This window comes from Bufo gargarizans, chromosome 4, assembly GCF_014858855.1.
Source record: "Bufo gargarizans isolate SCDJY-AF-19 chromosome 4, ASM1485885v1, whole genome shotgun sequence".
Taxonomy (NCBI): domain Eukaryota; kingdom Metazoa; phylum Chordata; class Amphibia; order Anura; family Bufonidae; genus Bufo; species Bufo gargarizans.
The window spans coordinates 387892569-387910952 of record NC_058083.1 but is presented as its reverse complement, the minus strand read 5'-3'; the positions used below and the strand labels follow the sequence as shown (position 1 = coordinate 387910952).

General features: G+C 42.0%; 1 protein-coding gene across 6 annotated transcripts in view; it reads right to left on the bottom strand.

Moving 5' to 3' along the window:
- The window catches only part of MAP4K3 (mitogen-activated protein kinase kinase kinase kinase 3), a 275619-nt gene that overhangs the window by 71984 nt on the left and 185251 nt on the right, over positions 1-18384 (bottom strand). For 3 of the 6 annotated variants that reach the window (XM_044291852.1, XM_044291853.1, XM_044291855.1), the window contains 4 exons: positions 16602-16680; positions 14116-14174; positions 13380-13442; positions 1556-1614 (listed from right to left, as the gene is read on the bottom strand). In XM_044291852.1, coding sequence (XP_044147787.1) covers positions 1556-1614; positions 13380-13442; positions 14116-14174; positions 16602-16680 — 260 coding nt within the window. The remainder of the gene's footprint in view (positions 1-1555; positions 1615-13379; positions 13443-14115; positions 14175-16601; positions 16681-18384) is intronic. The other 3 variants (XM_044291854.1, XM_044291856.1, XM_044291857.1) reach the window with 1 other exon arrangement.

The window sequence follows — 18384 nt, the reverse complement described above, 5'->3', positions numbered from 1 at the left end:
GATTGCCGAGCTGAATATTTTATCATATTAATATCATATATTTTTGATTGGTCATAGGAAAATAGAGTCAAGGGATAACAGTTATTTTCCTGTAAATCCGTGTTTTATTGTTATAGCCTGTTTGATAACAGAAGATCCTGAGTTTCTCCTGGTATATGAGTCTGTCATAAATCATTAAATCATACTGTGCTGATCAGATGGGGTGTGTTAACACCACCATGTGGTACATTTTGGGTGTTAGTTTGTAACTTCATCATTTGTTTTGCAGTTGTATTGTTTTTATATTCTTGGTTTTTATAATAAACGATTATATATTTTTGCATATACAATTGTTCTTTTGTTTCACTGCTTGCAAAAATCAAATTAAGATACTTGATAAAAAGAACTTAGAGGCGTTTTTTTTTATGTCCGCCTGAAGGATAATATATATATATATATATATATATATATTTTTTTTTTTTTTTTTTTTTTTTTTTTATCCTCTTTTATATAGAAGATATATGACAATTAGCAGTGTCATTATACAGCTGGGACTTGTAGTTCTACACTTACGAGTTGCTGTTGATTCTCCCAGCACTCAGGGCAGCTCTTGTATCCACTCCCTTAGAAGTGTCATTATACAGCTGGGACTTTTAGTCCTACACATACAACATGCTGCTGATTCTCCCAGCAGGCAGACATAGCACTCAGGGCAGCTCTTGTATTCACTCCCTTAGCAGTGCAGGGGAAGGGGCAGAGATTGTTTTTATTGCATGTAAAATAAGGAAATATATATATATTTTTTTGCATAAAATTTGCTTAGCTTAGTTATATATTGCTGCCCATCAGATTTTCTGTGCTATATATATATATTTTTTTTTTCATAACTCGGACAACTCCTTTAAGTGACTTCTGCTATATTTATTCCAGGCATGAAAATATCCATTGGTCTCTGGGACTCCACTCTGAATCTCATAATAAAAATGGGCTACAGGACTATGTCAATTTATAACAATTTATAAGTAATGTGGTTCACGTGAAGCCCCTATGAACTATAATCAAACAGCAGGAGAAATCGTCTTTACATGTTGTAGTGACAAGGGATCAAGAAATGAAATCAGACCATGCCACCAAACACAGGGACCCTAAGGCTTCCTGAAAATACAGAACTAGCAGTAGGTACTGTAGATAAAAATTAACGTTAATAGTCTGTTCAGTATGACACATGACTGCCTTTTGATGGCAGGCTCAGACACAGAATTTGAAATGGGGCCAGGAACTCCAACGTCTGCCATGCTGCAATGCCCAAAACTGCTTCAACCCCCAATAACACAATAACCCACAATAAAATTAACAGAACAGTAAGAAAATTAAAATTACCATCATGTTAAACATATATTTACTTTACAGCTGTAATATTTTTTTTCTATTGTTCAAAGGGATCCTTTTCAGCCATGCAAAAACTAAACAGCTGTAAAACCGCAGGAGGCATGAGCATCTATATTTTTACGGCAGCAGGGTAACAGCTTAACACAAAAATGAAACATGAAGTGTTCTAGCATCTTCTATCACTCACTTGTTTCCCCCAAGGAAATAGCCACTTTGAGGTCCTTGGCCATAGTCTAACTGTAAGTCCTACAGAAAAGAAAGAGGAAAAAGAGGATTTAAAATGAGATGCTAAATATGCTCTATAGTAATCTGGGACCATATACATCCTAAAATAAAACCCTAGACTTCCTACTAGGGATGAGCGAATCGACTTCGGATTTGCATAATACTTTGTTTCAATACTGTACGGAGCGAGCGCTCCATACAGTATTAGAATGCATTGGCTCCTATGAGCCAAAGTTATTACTTGGTCAAGTCTCGCGAGACTTTGGGTAATAACTTCATAAATTGATTTCTACTGTAAAAAACAAAAAACAAAACAGTTCCCGAACCCGGGTTTGGTTCCATGGTACCACTGGGAACCGAACCTGAGTTTGGGAAGTGTTTTTTTTACAGTAGAAATTAATTTATGAAGCTATTAAGTGAAGTCTCGCGAGACTTAGCGAATCGATACCTTCGGCTCGTAGGAGCCAATACATTCTAATACTGTATGGAGCGCTCGCTCTGTACAGTATTGAAACAAAGTTTTATGCAAATCGACTTTGGATGTTTCTTACGAAGTCGATTCGCTCATCCCTACTTCCTGTCTTACCTTTACCCTGCAGTCCATTAAGGGAACTGGAATACTGTAGTACTTAGGAGGAAACCGATCAGTAAGAGTAAAAACTGCGCAATATAATTTTTTAAGCTTTTTCATATTTGTTTATACTCTGTGCAGAAAGCATAGATAAAATTGTTGCCAAGTGGAGAACATCAACAAGTACTCTGGCTGCTGTTGATGGATCTTACAAATACATCTGACTATGTGAAGCATCAGAGTATATAAAAGTAGAATGGTGTGAATGTGTAATAGGTCTGATGGGCATTAAAACTCTGCGGTCCGGGTGAATGAGATATTCATCATTCATAAGCTGTGCGGACCTGGATACTTATATAGTCAGAAAATGCAATGCAGATATGCCACAGAGAGGATAGAATTGGTAACTGCTGGCTATAGAGGGTACAATTAACTACATGATGGTGGTGGCAATGGGGAAGGGTTAGGGGTGTTTCCAGCAATGTAAAAAAATCACTGTCAATTTGTGTGGTAAGTAAAGGCATTGATATATAATTTTGGACACTAAGTAGTACAGTATCTGATCTTGAAAGTGAAACAGCTACTTACATTAGTACCAGCTCTAGAGCACGGAAGACGCTTTTTGTCAGTAATTTGCACTAAGCTGACTTAAATTTGCACTTTGTAAATAACTTTTTTTTTTTACATTATTAATTTATTTATACAAACATCTTTATTAAAGAATGTAAACATTTGATATAAGTAAGAGCCAACAGAGAACATGACAAGTAAACTAGTAATGTGTGGTAAGAACAATTCTGTCAGAGTATAATTATTTTAAAACAATTAACAAAACAAAGTTACAGAAATCACAGAGAATGTCACGTACATGTATTAACTTCACAGTAACATTGTGTACAAAACCCGATAACGTGTACAAAGACAATAGCAGTGACATCATATACATATCTGAGTTAGGGTACTTTCATATGAGCGTCGCTGGATTTCGGCAATCTGTATGCAAATGGATACCATTTGTATTGCAAAACGGTATCCGTCTCTCCGGTTGTCATCCGGAAAAACGGATCCGGTATTTATCTTTTTCACATTTTTAAAGGTCTGCGCATGCCGGATCCGTTTTTCCACAACGCTTAGGCATTAAAGGGTTTCTGTCATCAGAAAAATCATTATGTAGCTGGCTGGCATTAGCGATTTTCTAATGTCAGCAGAACATAACTGTATGACTTATATCTCCCTGCCTGCCGCCGATCGCGCTAAATAATGCCTTTTATCATATGCAAATGAGCCTCTAGGTGCTAGTGGGGCGTTGCTGCAGCATCTAGAGGCGCCGTCCTCTCACCATTTGGCACGCTTCTGTAAAGGTGATTGACATCCTCAGTCTCTCCCCTGCTCCGCAAATCCTGCGCCGTGCATTTTATTATTAGGCGCAGTGAGTGAAGGATGGCAGCAGGCGAGCGTCCTTCACTCACTGCGCCTAATACTAAAATGAACAGTGCAGGCGCGGGATTTGCGGGGCACAGAGGAGACCAAGGATGTCAATCACCATTACAAGGGCTTGCCAAAGGGTGAGAGAACGGACGGAACCGCTAGGGGCTGCAGCAACGCCTCACTAGCACTTAGATGCTCATTTGCATATTATAAAAGTCATTATTTAGCGCGATCGGCGGCAGGCAGGGAGATATAAGTCATACAGGTATGTTTTGCTGATATTAGCACATCGCTAATGTCAGCCAGATACATAACGATTTTTCTGACGACAGAAACCCTTTAATGCATTTCAATGTAAATTAATGCCGGATCCAGCATTCCGGCAAGTGTTCTGGAATTTTGGACAGAGAAAATACAGCAGCATGCTGCGGTATTTTCTCCGTCCAAACAGCGTACAGTGACTGAACTGAAGACATCCTGATGCATACTGAACGGAATGCTCTCCATTCAGAATGCATTAGTTTTTTTTTCCGGTATTGGGCCCCTAGGACGGAAATCAATACCGGAAAAGAAAAATGCTAGTATGAAAGTACCCTTAGAGAAACACTTGATACAGCCTGGACTTTACAGAGTTGGGACAAAAGACAACGTCATGTTTCTTCTTTTTAGTACAAGTGCAAGAGTCCCCCACATCATTTTGAAACCTACAATCTAAGTTCAGAAATTACCAATCAATCTAACCCAAGCTATATCTCATATATTTTATTTTTTTACTATGCTTTGAATATATAATATATAAAGTAGTGTATACCAGACTTAGTAGGTCCATGATACATATGACAGTCAACTATCAGAGCACACGCTGCTTGGCATTCCTAATTCTGCACCTGTGACTGCCACAGAAGTGAATGCGAACTCCAAAGTTACAGACAGAGTAGCACAACCCAGATGGCAGTTTTTATAACTCTGTCCAATGCATCTCAGTCATGAATGCCTGAGATGGGAACACCCCTTGTAATGTAACAACACATCCTCTTGTCTACCAGTTAAAACACTCAGCAGAATAGAGGAGTAATAGTTGCATGCTTTCACACAAGAATCTATGTGGAATGGATACAGAAAAGTATGCATGCAAAACAGCATTGGTTAAGTACAATAGCTATATGATGCAAATGATCAGCAAAAACAAGATAGGTGCCACCAGTAGTGGACGCATGCCCGCCAACGCAAAATCGTAATTACTCTTCTGATGTAACTGTGTGTGTATATATATATATATATATATATATATATATATATATATATATATGTGGAGATATTTCCTGACGCACATGTGTATATATATATATATATATATATATATATATATACACACACACACACACACATATATACATACACATACACACACACACCTTAGGTTATGGAGTCACTTTTCATCACAGACAGTGCTTAAAGTATATGTTCTGGCACATACATTACAGAGGCCATAAGTGTGATGAACAGGGCATAACGGCTAATTTACTGGTATATCATCATTTTTAAATTTTAGGTGAAAATCACCTTTAAATATGCTGTACCACTGTTCATAATAATAACATGTATGTTTATGGTGTTCAGTGCCCATGGACTGCCGCCTTAGACAACTGCCAGGGGGAATCTTTTTATCTCTACAGTGGTCCATGTGGAAACCGTCATGGCTTGGACCAAAGCTGGAGAAAACTCAAAGACAACACCTTCTCTTCTGATGGTGCCAGAGCTATAGATGCAGTAAAGTTAATAAGCAGATTTATGACAAATCACTCTACAGATGGGCTTCTTGCAGATAGTATTTGCCTCCATATAGGTGCATATGGAGACAAGTGCTGGTGTAGCTGGATGGTTTCATCAAGATTCCTTTAACTTGATAGCAACAGACCTACAATTTATGGGCTCTGCTGAGGGTCACGATCAGGCTATGTCTAGGTTTATCAGATCTTCCCAGACAAGCTGAATTTCAATTTCTAAATGTTCCACAAATGAATCACAAATATCAGTGACCTGCTCTCCTGTAGGTCTCAAACTAGCCTAGATTCCTTGGGGGTCTAATATGTTCATATTAGTTCTTGCTCAGTGGGCAGGAATCACTTCATCAGCGTATGGTGCTTGGCCTCATCCAATACATGGTAGATGCTTGCTATTCTGCACTGGGCCTCTGGCATCAGCACCTGTGCTCAGCATGCCAAGTCCTCCTGGCCATAACAAAAAAAACTGATGTTCAAACCATCATGTCCCAGCTAGGAAAGTGACCTGTTTTTTTGGGGGAACAAACCCAAATCTGTCTCTTTGAGGCTTTGGTTGTTTGTCACAATTTAATTTACAGAACAGAGATAGGTCAAAATAACAAAGAAAAGTAAAAATCTGGCAAATGTGAGAGGTTGTTCAGCTGCCACCCAGAGACTCGCATCTTATGTGACATTCTCATGAACATGACATCTGTCAGTGCTGCTTAAAGTGGTATCAGGGGCTTAGAAGGCACAATGCATCAAGTAGAAATATGAATTTCCGTGGAAGGCAAGATATGGAGATAAATGTATTCCCAACAGACAGAAGCAGCAGGGAGAAAGGTGCGATTCTGGCAGGGTATGATAAAATCAGTTATCTCAGTAATGTACCGTACATGCAATCTAGAAATGCTCCAAATAGAAAAATACAAAGATTTGACTGTAAATAGCTACACATACTACAGTTTAGGCCCTCTCTAATGTCTGAGGCTGAACCATGCATGAGAATTTTTTCTGTCATATCTTATTTCTTCCCCAGGCGGCATGCATAGATATCAACAGATAGACGAATAAATGTGCCCATGTGAAAATACAAACTGTATTTCCTGCACCATTAAGATGCCCTTTTCTCCCCAAAAGTGGGGGAAAAATGGCTGTGCATCTTATGAAGAGAATACTAGTGAGTGCTTCCAATATGGATGCAGTCACTAGTACACAATAGGACTGGGGAGCGGAGAATACAGCGCTCCTTGTACTCACCACTCCCCTGGTCTTCTTCAGTTGGCACTGAGCAATATGCTGTGACCTAATATCGCACAGCATATGCGCACACTATGACCTGCTGCTGTGCGACGTCATGTCACAGCATGCGGCGCCGGCAGAAGACGACCAGAGAGAGGTGAGTGCAAGAAGAGCGTGCTGGATTTCTGAGTGGCTGGACCGTCAAGAGCCCTCTGGGGGTCTGAGGAGGAATGGGGGTCAGATATGGACATTTTATTTGAGGTCTGATGGGGGTAGGATCTGAGTTTGATGAGGAATGGGGGTCTTATTTGAGGCCTGATGATGACTGGAAGTCGGATTTGGGGGTCTGATGAAAAATTTATTTTTTTCTTATTTTCCTTCTCTACAACCTATGATCCAAAGCAGCATAAAAAATTACAAAATTAAAGCTTCCTCACAACTTCAATGAGGGTAATAACATGGTTACTGCATATAATATTGCTGACATATGAACACATTCAGGGCTCATTAGAACCCTTATCTAGGAAGCACACAAAAAAGCTGTAGCAAATACTTCACAATATAATTAGAAGGAAAAAAAAGAAGAAATTTGTGTATAGTGCTAGTGCAAATAAATAAGGGTCATACTGAGCCCTGCATGTGTTCATATGTCAGCAATATTATATGCGGTAAGCATGTTATTACCCTCACTGAAGGTGTGGCTGTCTCCACTATGGTCGTGCACTCATGACTAATCCATTTTTCCTACAGCCTAATTAGTGTAGCATAAAGCTGAAGCCTGCTCTCCCTGTATTCATTGGAAGTCTGCTGCCACCAGGAAAGGTAAAATAAAGAACGGGCTCAATATATATGTGGAACCTGCCTTCCCTAAATTCATTGGATACCAGTTGGCACCGCAAGAGATTACATTTAGCGTAGGATCCTATCGAAAAAAAGAGGTCACCTTGCCGTAGTGGATGGGCACAAACGATTTTGATCAGTATGTATTTGCTAAGTAACTCAGATTTATGTACATGTGAGTATAGCATTACTTGACTATGATCATGTGCCGACTTTGTTTTTTTCTTTTGCAGACCATAGGCATATTAGTTGCTAGAAGAAAGCAGCCATTTTGTTTTAATCCGAGACAGTCCCTTGCAAACCTTACTACACCATGGTACTATTGTGTCATGGGTAGAAGGTTGCTAACACACCATGATATGTCATGGTACTGGTGCAGACATAGGTGCTGGCTGTGACTTAGGTTGTGTTCACATCACATTTTTGGCCCACTTTTAACATATACACATAGAGGTGAATGTATTTATTTATGAAATGTCACAGGTTATTTGATAAATTTGTCTTATCCTTACACTTCTGTCTAGAGAAGTTACTCCAGTTTTCCTACTCCACCCTCCTACTGGAGTGAGACTGCGACTTTAAAAAAAAAGTCTCAATGATAAACCTGGAGTGAAACTCATTAACATACGGTAGCTAAGCATACTTGTACTTGCTTTCCCACCTATATTACAAAATAGGAGTCGAATGCTCAGTCGAAAAAGTTTAGCTCAGAATTCTGGAGTGAAGAAATGATATATTTGGGCCATAACGTATACATTAAACAGATGCTTTCTATGGATGCCATACAGTAGCATCCATCATGATAGGATTCCGTCCCCAAAAAAAAAAAAAAAAAAAGGTATCTGTCAATTTCTCCCTTTTTGGGTGGACTTTGAAGGAAGGAAAAATGTGGGACAAAAACACAATGTGAACAACTCCTAACCGCCAACATTCCACTGTAACAGCCAGGATTGCAATTAAAGGCGTTGTGCAGGGGATTTATATTGATGACCTATCCTCTGGACAGGTCATCGGGGGTCCGACACCCCGGTCGATCAGCTCTTTGAAGAGGAGGTGGTGCTCTACGTGAGTGCTGCTCTCACGGCTGTGTCTCGATCTCTGTGTCGTTTGCCGTGACATATGTCTCACTAAGACCACTCCGTTTGTTCTCATTTTCTGTGTTGCCTTCGGAAGAGGGTTTCATCATGTTTTGCCTGCTGTTTTCTAATGTGCATGCTTGTCCTCCAGAGGGAGGGTAAAAGGTGCGATGCTGTTAACAGTGCGGTTCTCTGTGACTGTGGTTGCAGTTTAGGTGTGAACAGTTACTTGTGTTTGTGTCTCCCCTTGTCTATTTCTCAGTGGTTCTGTCGCTTGTGTCGTGGTGGCTGGCTGCATTTTTAGTTGTACTGGCTTTGATGTTTGCTGGTTGGTGATGCTTGCTGGCAGCGACCTGGTGCAAACTTAGTCTGAGTTTGGACGCAGTATTCAGTGGAGTCTCTCCTGGTTGTTTGTTGGCTGGCTGGCTGCCTGCTTCCTAGTTGGTGGTTCAGGCGTGCTGGCGGCAGTTTTGGGTGACTTGCTTGCGCTGATCTTTTATTAATTTTTTTATTCCCTTTGTTTTGGGTGTTCCACATAGTTTCCTAGTTTCCTATTGGGAGGGCTTTGAGGGGGAGGAGTGTCACAGCTGCATGCCTTGCATGCTGGTTGCCAGGGGCAACGTGTTGTGTTAAAGCATATGTGTACTCTGCCCCTCCTAGTTCCCTCCCTGTCTGGTGCTTGTGGGGTTAACTATCTGGCTGGGTGTGGTCACTAGGTGCTTTATTGCCTATAGCTTGTAGGCTGGAGGACAATAAATATTTATTGTCCTCCAGCCCTTGTTGGTGTTGGAGCTATGCGCTCCTGTCCTGGGTGTTCCATCTGCCCAGTCTTTGAGGGCCTCCAAGTGAGACATCGATGCCACCTTCCCTACCTATCTATGTTTGGTGTGGTATGTTTTGGTTGGTGTTGTATGTCTAGTTGTTGTGGTCTGTCAGTGAGGAGCTCTGCCTGGGGCCGTCATGCACCCTGTCTGCATGGGGGCTAAGGCAGTTACTGGTTAGCTGGATCCTGTGTTGGTTGTTTTGTGCTGCATCCTGTTCGGTGTTCGGGTTCCAGTACAGTTGCATGGGTTCCAGTTGTTGTTGCTGCGGCAGGTAGGTGCTTGTTGTTTTGGGCTTTTACCTGCCGATCCAGTGGCTGTTCTCTGTCTTTCCCTTTCCTTGCATCTAGGCCGGTGGAGACTCCTGTTCATCTGTGTCTAGGAAGATCAGGTCGTCTCAGCCCTGTCTCTATTCCAGGGATTTTCAGGGGGACTTGGGGTCCGAGGTTCCTGTGTATGAGCCCTCCTACCATCTGGGTTTGCTCATACGGTTAGGAGTCAGGGCGAGGATTAGGAATACTTTAGGAGGTTCCTTGCTCCCTGTCCAGGCCTAGTTGCTGTTCTCGCTTCCCATCGCTGTTCGGTGCGGAATTTCCCCGTACTCCCCACCGTGACAGCTGCTTCCGCTTCATAACACTACCCATCGTCTCCCTTGGAGTGGCAGTGTAGTGTAATTACAAGTACTCGCTCTATTCAAGTGAATGGATCAGGTACTTGCAATTACACACGCTTCAGAGATGACGGGCAGTGTAGTGAGGAGAAAGTAGAACTCCCATGGAGCACCACCTCCTCTTCGATCTACTGATTGGCAGGGGTGTCACACCCCGTTGATCTAATATCCATGACCTATCCAAAGGATAGGTCATCAATATAAAACCCCTGCACAACCCCTTTAATTGCAATCCTGGCTGTTATAATGAAATGTTTGCTTCACTGTGAAGTTCTCTATGCATTGAGCAGCTTCACAGCCCCACCCACTGATGACTGACATTTGTAGCATCCAACCAGCAGACCACTACAGCTGTGGCTTAGAACGGAGAGGAGGGGCTGTGAAGCGTCCCAATGCAGAGAGCACTTTCAGTGAAGCTTCAGCTCCAGTGCACTTGCGGGAGCAGAAGCTGTTAGACTAAGGGGGAGATTTATCAAAACTGGTGTAAAACTGGCTTAGTTGCCTGTAGCAATCAATTAGATTCCACTTTTCATAATTCCTTTGGAAATTGAAAGATGGATTCTGATTGGTTGCCATGGGCAACTGAGCGAGTTTTCCTTTACACCAGTTTAAGCTAAATCTCCCCCTAAATGTTCATATTCACACTATCCCTGACAATAAAAGCTCCACAGTAGGTATCTTTGCCCTGAGCTCTCAAGCCTCTATCCAATGCTTTCAGAAGTTAAGGATAGTCAAAACTTCTGAAATACTCCCTTTAAATACAAGACTCCTTCCATTCTTCTAATTTGCTTGTGTTGTAAGGTTTCCTTTTAAATATTTTTGGAGTCACTTGCAATTTGCACAACACAGACATACTGACTCACACTAATCTTCCTGTCTAAAAATGGGCCAATATCAGAAGGGGCAGTGAGACTGTAGAGATGAGCGAACCTTTTAAGATTCGGTTAGTTTCATATTTGGGCAATTTTTGAAAAAATTCAGTTTGAAGAGATTAAGGCTACTTTCACACTAGCGTTCGGCTGTCCGCTCGTGAGCTCCGTTTGAAACGGCTCACGAGCGGACCCGAACGCTTCCGTCCAGCCCTGATGCAGTCTGAATGGACGCGGATCCGCTCAGACTGCATCAGTCTGGCGGCGTTCAGCCTCCGCTCCGCTCAGCAGGCGGACACCTGAACGCTGCTTGCAGCGTTCGGGTGTCCGCCTGGCCGTGCGGAGGCGAGCGGATCCGTCCAGACTTACAATGTAAGTCAATGGGGACGGATCCGTTTGAAGATGCCACAATATGGCTCAATCTTCAAGCGGATCCGTCCCCCATTGACTTTCAATGTAAAAGTCTGGACGGATCCGCTCAGGCTAATTTCACACTTAGCTTTTTTTTGCCAATTTAATGCAGACGGATCCGTTCTGAACGGAGCCACCGTCTGCATTAATATGATCGGAACCGTTCAGAACGGATCCGATCGAACGCTAGTGTGAAAGTAGCCTTAGAAACAGAGAGAGAGAGAAATGTAAGATGTACTCATTTTCAAAGAGACCCAGGGGACCATTGACTGGCTTACGATACACCTTATGCATACTTGGCACCCTTCATAAGGGTACTTTCACACTAGCGTTTTTCTTTTCCAGCATAGAGTTCCGTCCTAGGGGCTCAATACCGGAAAATAACTGATCAGTTATATCCCCATGCATTTTGAATGGAGAGCATTCAGGAGGTCTTCAGTTCAGTCTTTTTGACTGATCGGGACAGAGATAAAACCACAGCATGCTAAGGTTTTATCTCCGGCCAAAAAAACCGAACACTTGCCTGAATGCATTTTTTTCCATAGGAATGTATTAGTGCTGCATCCGGCATTCAAAATACCAGAATGCCGGATCCGTTTTTCAGATGACACCGGAAAGACAGATCCGGCATGTCAATGCATTTGTAAGACGGATCAGGATCCTGATCAGTCTTACAAATGCCTTCAGTTGGCATACGTTTTGACGGATCCGGCAGGCAGATTCGGCGACGGAACTGCTTGCCGGATCACTCTGCCGCAAGTGTGAAAGTACCCTAAGAAGAAAAGAGCTGGATTCCTGGTATGAAACACTCTGTTTTCTCTTTCTTTTGGGGAAGAGAATAGCTTGCATGTTTCTTTTCCAGAGAAGGATTATATGGGGAAACAAGCACAGCAAGAGATTAAAAAAAATTATATAATCTTATTAAGAAAAAACACTAATTGAACTGTAAGAGGCTACTTCCAAAAACTTAACGGAAAAAAGGGGGAAAATTAATCTATGAAACACAAGGAGGTATGTATACATAGAGAAGCAAATCGATTTGGAATTTAGATCTCTCTCTCTCTAAGTAGATGCAGTCATCATCTAATTGAAGGCTACAATGAAAAAGGTATGAAATAGAATGAGGACCACCTAAGGGATAGAACATCTAAGGGGGCATTTATCATTTGAGATTGTTTTTGTGTCTGTCTTTTCTTTGCGTGCCTGCTCCAAATTTATGAAATGGTGCACCTTAATAATATATTTGTCATGAGTGCAAGGTGGTTTAGACCCATGTGTGTGAAAGTACACCAGGGGGTTGTCTGGCGTAGGTTGTGACTTTTGGTATAATCAGGTCTAATCTCACTTTCAGCTCTTAAAGAGGACCTTTCACTGGTCCTGACATTACAATATTAGTACCTGGCAGTGTAGGGCATGATCAGTAGATGTCCGTGCAGTAATTTTTTTCCAGATGCGCTGCTGTGCCCCCTGTTCTCTTTTGCAGCCCTGTTTGCTAATTAATAGCATCAGTACAGGGAGGAGGAGACGGCCATGTTTCTCAAGGGGCGCCTTCTTCTCCCTGGCTGTGAGCTGCCCAATCGCAGCGGAGGGAGAAAAAAGCTTGCCAATCTGAAAAAAAAAAATGACTGCACGGACATCTACTTATCAAGCCCCTACACTTATAGGTACTAATATTATGTCAGGAACGGTGAAAAGTCCTCTTTAAACATAGACCACATGGAAAAGCGGTGATGAACATCAAATGTCACAAAAATTGACCAAATGCCCGCCTACCCCCCTCTCCGTTTTTTATCCAACTTGCCTCTACTGTTACATGGCCATTCAATTGAATAATCTGTCAGAAAACCATCAGCCCTATCACATATTCATATCTGAAATGTAAACACTCTTATGTTTTTGGAAGGATATGAGGGCATCTAATACATTCTTTAGCCCATGTGTTAAACAAATCATGGTAAACAACACAAGACTTAAGAACACTCTGTACTGTGCAGATTTAAGGCTTGAAAGGAAAAACAGGAGAACAACATAAAACTAGTCTGAAAGCCAATAAAAGTAGACACAAAGGTAAAGTTGACAAAGAAAAAGAATATACCAGATTAGATCTTGCAGTGTAGTATATTTCTTCTGCACTGTCCAAAAAATCGTCCCTGTCGAGCTGTTTAGCAGACAGATACCCAAGTTATTTACAGTGATTGGAAGCAGCACATATACAAGAGGGAATATCACTTGTAGGCTCTAAAAAAAAATACATCTCAGAAGCACGCGTCTGGCCAGGTAACAGCACAACACTCACACCGGGCATGCTACTCTACTGCTCAGGTATCATAGAAGATGGTCACTGTATAATATTCTGTTAGTGGCAAAGGCAAACAGAAGTAGAAGAAACTGCAGATATCCGTCTCTTCAGCTGGACCGCTAGGATACCACGGAAAGACGAATAAATCATATCACTATAGCATTCTCCAAACTGGACTAGAAAAAGTTAGTAAAACCACCAAAAGCATTAGTAAAAAAGATGCAGTCTGTCTGACCTTCTTCTTAAATCATTTGCCACATGCAGGATCTTTTGAGAGAACAAAAAAGGGAAAAAAAGCAGAGGCTAAATAAGAGCAGAAAGAAGATTTTATAACCATAGAGAGGACAACTCTGCATGGGGCACTTCCATACAACAGCAAACCACAGCCGCACTGCGTCCTGGCTACCTACTACAGCCGCAACATACAGCGTGAAGAGTCCTTGACATCAGTCACTGTGGCGTTACCGTACAAGTCAGTAATGGGGAGTATTAACATTAGGCTAGGTCAACTTATGTCCCCCAAACTACTCACCAAATCATGATGTGGCTCCGTCTCCTTCCTCATTGGTGGATCAAACTTTACTTGGCCAACTGCAAGAAGAAAAAATTATATTTTCATTCACCGTTTTATTAGCTTTTATTTTATTACTAGCAGTTTTCTTTCTACACTTTAGATATTTTATAACCTACACAGGAAAGAATAATCTGGACTACTGTAACACATTTAAGGATAACTTCAGTCTGATAATCTCTTGGAGTTTGAGCATAGTCTGTCTGCCAGTCACTACCTTATCACTGCAGGACAGCAACTGGCTGTGGTGCTGCACTGCTGGAGGATTTTCAGGTGAATATTACTGAATTTGTTATTCAAGCAGATCCTTTTTCTTATCCAACATTTTTAAATTCTGGCTGACCGATGTATTTACTCACACACGTCATATTATTTTTCGCCTATTTAGTAAGTAAAGTAATTCTGCAAAGAACACTGGGCTAAAATTTCTCCTTAGCAATATAAAAAACAAAAAATAAAAAATAAATTGGCGGCCATCCGACTCCTGGGACCCCCGGCGATCAGCTGTATGAAGAGACTGCAGAATTCACACTTGCGGCAGAGTGATACAGCAATCTGTATGCAAACGGACAGCATTTGTAGACGGATCCGTCTTACAAATGCATTGCAAGAACGGATCCGTCTCTCCAGATGTCATCCGAAGAAATGGATCCGTTATATATTTTTACCGGATCCGGCACTGCGGTATTTTTAATGCCAGATCCAGCACTATTACATTACAATGCAAATTAATGCCGAATCCGGCATTCTGGCAACTGATCCAGAATTTTGGACGGAGGTAATAAAACGCTGTTCAGTGACTGAACTGACGACATCCTGATGCGTCCTGAATGGATTTCTCTCCATTCAGAATGCGTGGGGATAAAACTGATCAGTTCTTTTCCGGTATTGAGCCACTAGGACGGAACTCAGAGTCGGAAAAGAAAAACGCTAGTGTGAAAGTACCGTATGAGCTTTTAGGTCATTTCCTAGGACATGTGACACATGTTTATTGGTTGCATGGCCTAGGCGCAGCTCGCTCCATTTAAGTGAATGAGGCTGAGCTGCAATACCAAGCACAGCTGCTAAACAATGTATGGTGCTGTGCTTGGTGAGCTGCGGCCTCCTCAAACGGATGATCTTTGGTGTGCCGGACCCTGCTGACCTCATTTACATAATCTATCCCGAGGACAGTTCATCGATATGTAAATTCTGGAAAACTCTTTTAAAGGTGATAGGGTCAGGTACGTAAGGGGTTTACAGGGTCAGAAACACAGCTGCTTTCTTTAATGCACAGAACCACCTTGTCCATGGGTTGGGTCCAATATTGCAGCTCTGCTACACCACCACAGACAACCTCGGATCACTGCTTTTAGAAGGAAGCCATGTTTTTCTAATCCTGCACAACCCTTAAAGTTTATTGGGGGCTAATTACTTCCTACATGGATGCTGGGTAACTTTTGTTTGTCTTTCGATAAGCAAAGCAATCATTTAAAAATGGTGGTTACTCAGGTCATCTGAGGCTACTTTCACACTAGCGTTCGGGCGGATCCGTTCTGAACGGATCCGCCCATAATAATGCAGACGGAGGCTCCGTTCAGAACGGATCCGTCTGCATTATATTAGCTAAAAAAAGCTAAGTGTGAAAATAGCCTGGGACGGATCCGTCCAGACTTTCAATGTAAAGTCAATGGGGGACGGATCCGCTTGAAGATTGAGCCACATTGTGGCATCTTCAAACGGATCCGTCCCCATTGACTTACATTGTAAGTCTGGACGGATCCGCACGCCTCCGCACGGCCAGGCGGACACCCGAACGCTGCAAGCAGCGTTCAGCTGTCCGCCTGTCCGTGCGGAGGCGAGCGGAGCGGAGGCTGAACGCCGCCAGACTGATGCAGTCTGAGCGGATCCGCCTCCATTCAGACTGCATCAGGGCTGGACGGCTGCGTTCGGGTCCGCTCGTGAGCTCCTTCAAACGGAGCTCACGAACGGAAACCCGAACGCTAGTGTGAAAGCAGCCTTAGATGGCTTACTTAAGAAATCAGGATAAATTCTTTTTAATAGAACTGCAAATATATATCCTTATCTGTTAGGTCAAGAAATATTGTATCTGCACAAACATGATGGATTTTTGCAGAACTCATAAATTAGGTAGTCTGGAGAGTATGAACACCTGAGGAAGTCATGCAGTCATCCAGGCAAAGTTAATTTTCAATGACAGGCAGAGTAGACTGGAGACATATTGTGGCCCTTGGGCCACGGGGTAAACATATACGTAGGAGCTTGTAAATCCTACAAATATAAATTGTATCTCCAGGCAGAATTCTCTACTTTTTATTTAACAAAGATATATAATCTAGATAGAAAGGGATGTGGACAGTAGGCGATAGGCCTACAAAATATGAGAACCCAACAAAATGTGAGGGGAGCATTGGAAAAATTTACATTGAGAGGCGGAAAACCCTTACAATTGATTTCTGAACGTGTCTTCTCCTCTCGAACGCTCCGACTTGTTGAGTGAATCCTATGAGGAACAACAACAGGAGGCTGAAAGACAATAAAAACAAACAATCAGTAAAAATGACTATAATACTAAAAATTACTAATTAAGTCTGTACATATCACACAAATGAAACACCATGCAAACACTCGCTGTCAAGGGTTTGACCTCAACTTCCTAATTTGAACCTATTGCCATATTCGAGTAAAAAGCACCAATTTACAAAAACATTATGACAGGCTAAGGCTACTTTCACACTAGCGTTCGGGTGTCCGCTTGAAAGATCCGTTTGAAGGCTCTTCCAAGCGTCCACGAACGGATCCGTACGGTCCCAATGCATTCTGAATGGATGCGGATCCGCTCAGAATGCATCAGTCTGGCAGCGTTCAGCCTCCGCTCCGCTCAGCAGGCGGACACCTGAACGCTGCTTGCAAAGTATCACTCTTCAGCCATCTTAAAGGGGATGTTCCTTTAAAAATATTGCTCATATGTCAATCCAGCCAATAATTATAAAGTTTTTTGTATTTACATTTATTTAAACATAAAATATAAAGTAATGTCGCACTAGAAAGAGGGGGGGACTGCCAGAGGTGCTCCCACTAACAGACAACACCCAGTCTGAAAAAGTGGAATAAATAATAGATAGAAGTGGGGCACTCTCTTAAGTATAGGGATCTTTATTACAACAATACATGTAAAATACAATAAAATTGATATAGTACGTGAAATGCGATAGAATTGATAATCAATGAAGTAGATAAACAATAATAAAATCGGCAGCAGATAAAACAGAATTTTGATTCTAAAATGGTATTAAAATGATATTAAATAGCTAACATACACATTGATCCCAGAATAAATAAGTGAATTATTTCATTATTTCTCCACTCTGGTAAAAGTTCATTCATATAATAGTCCTGTTAATGTCTTTTATTAATTTAAATATCAGGATTTCCAAACTTGACCAGTCTTTATTTGTAAAGCTTCAGTATTTAACTGAATGGAGATTCTCCTATTGAGGAATATTAGACTCCACTTCAGTGAGTCTGCAACATTGTGTGCATATGGTAAAGCGTTCAAAGCAATGTAGCTGTTTCGCTGATTGCAACAGTGTTAGAAGAGCTACTGGTAAGTACAGCGGCGTCCCGCTGTATATTCGGCAAGCGATCGCTATGAAGGCAATGTTATCTTACCCGGCGGTCTTTTAGCTGGACGATACACCCTCGACTCGGCTTGTATAGCTTCTGAAGTCCCGGTCTCAAGGGTAGCTGCTTTAGGTTTGAATCTTGGCGCCACTTGGATTTGTTTGGTCCACGTGTATCTGGCGTCTCTGATGTCGTAGTGGATAAGTTTAAATAGATCCTTTTTGTACTGCAGTGTCCAGATCGCCGGAATTGTATGCCTTGCCTTCCTTAAGGGGGGAATATGTACCAGACGCGTTTCGGGGATTTATGATGTTGACCCCTTACCACTGAGGAAGGGGTCAACATCATAAATCCCCGAAACGCGTCTGGTACATATTCCCCCCTTAAGGAAGGCAAGGCATACAATTCCGGCGATCTGGACACTGCAGTACAAAAAGGATCTATTTAAACTTATCCACTACGACATCAGAGACGCCAGATACACGTGGACCAAACAAATCCAAGTGGCGCCAAGATTCAAACCTAAAGCAGCTACCCTTGAGACCGGGACTTCAGAAGCTATACAAGCCGAGTCGAGGGTGTATCGTCCAGCTAAAAGACCGCCGG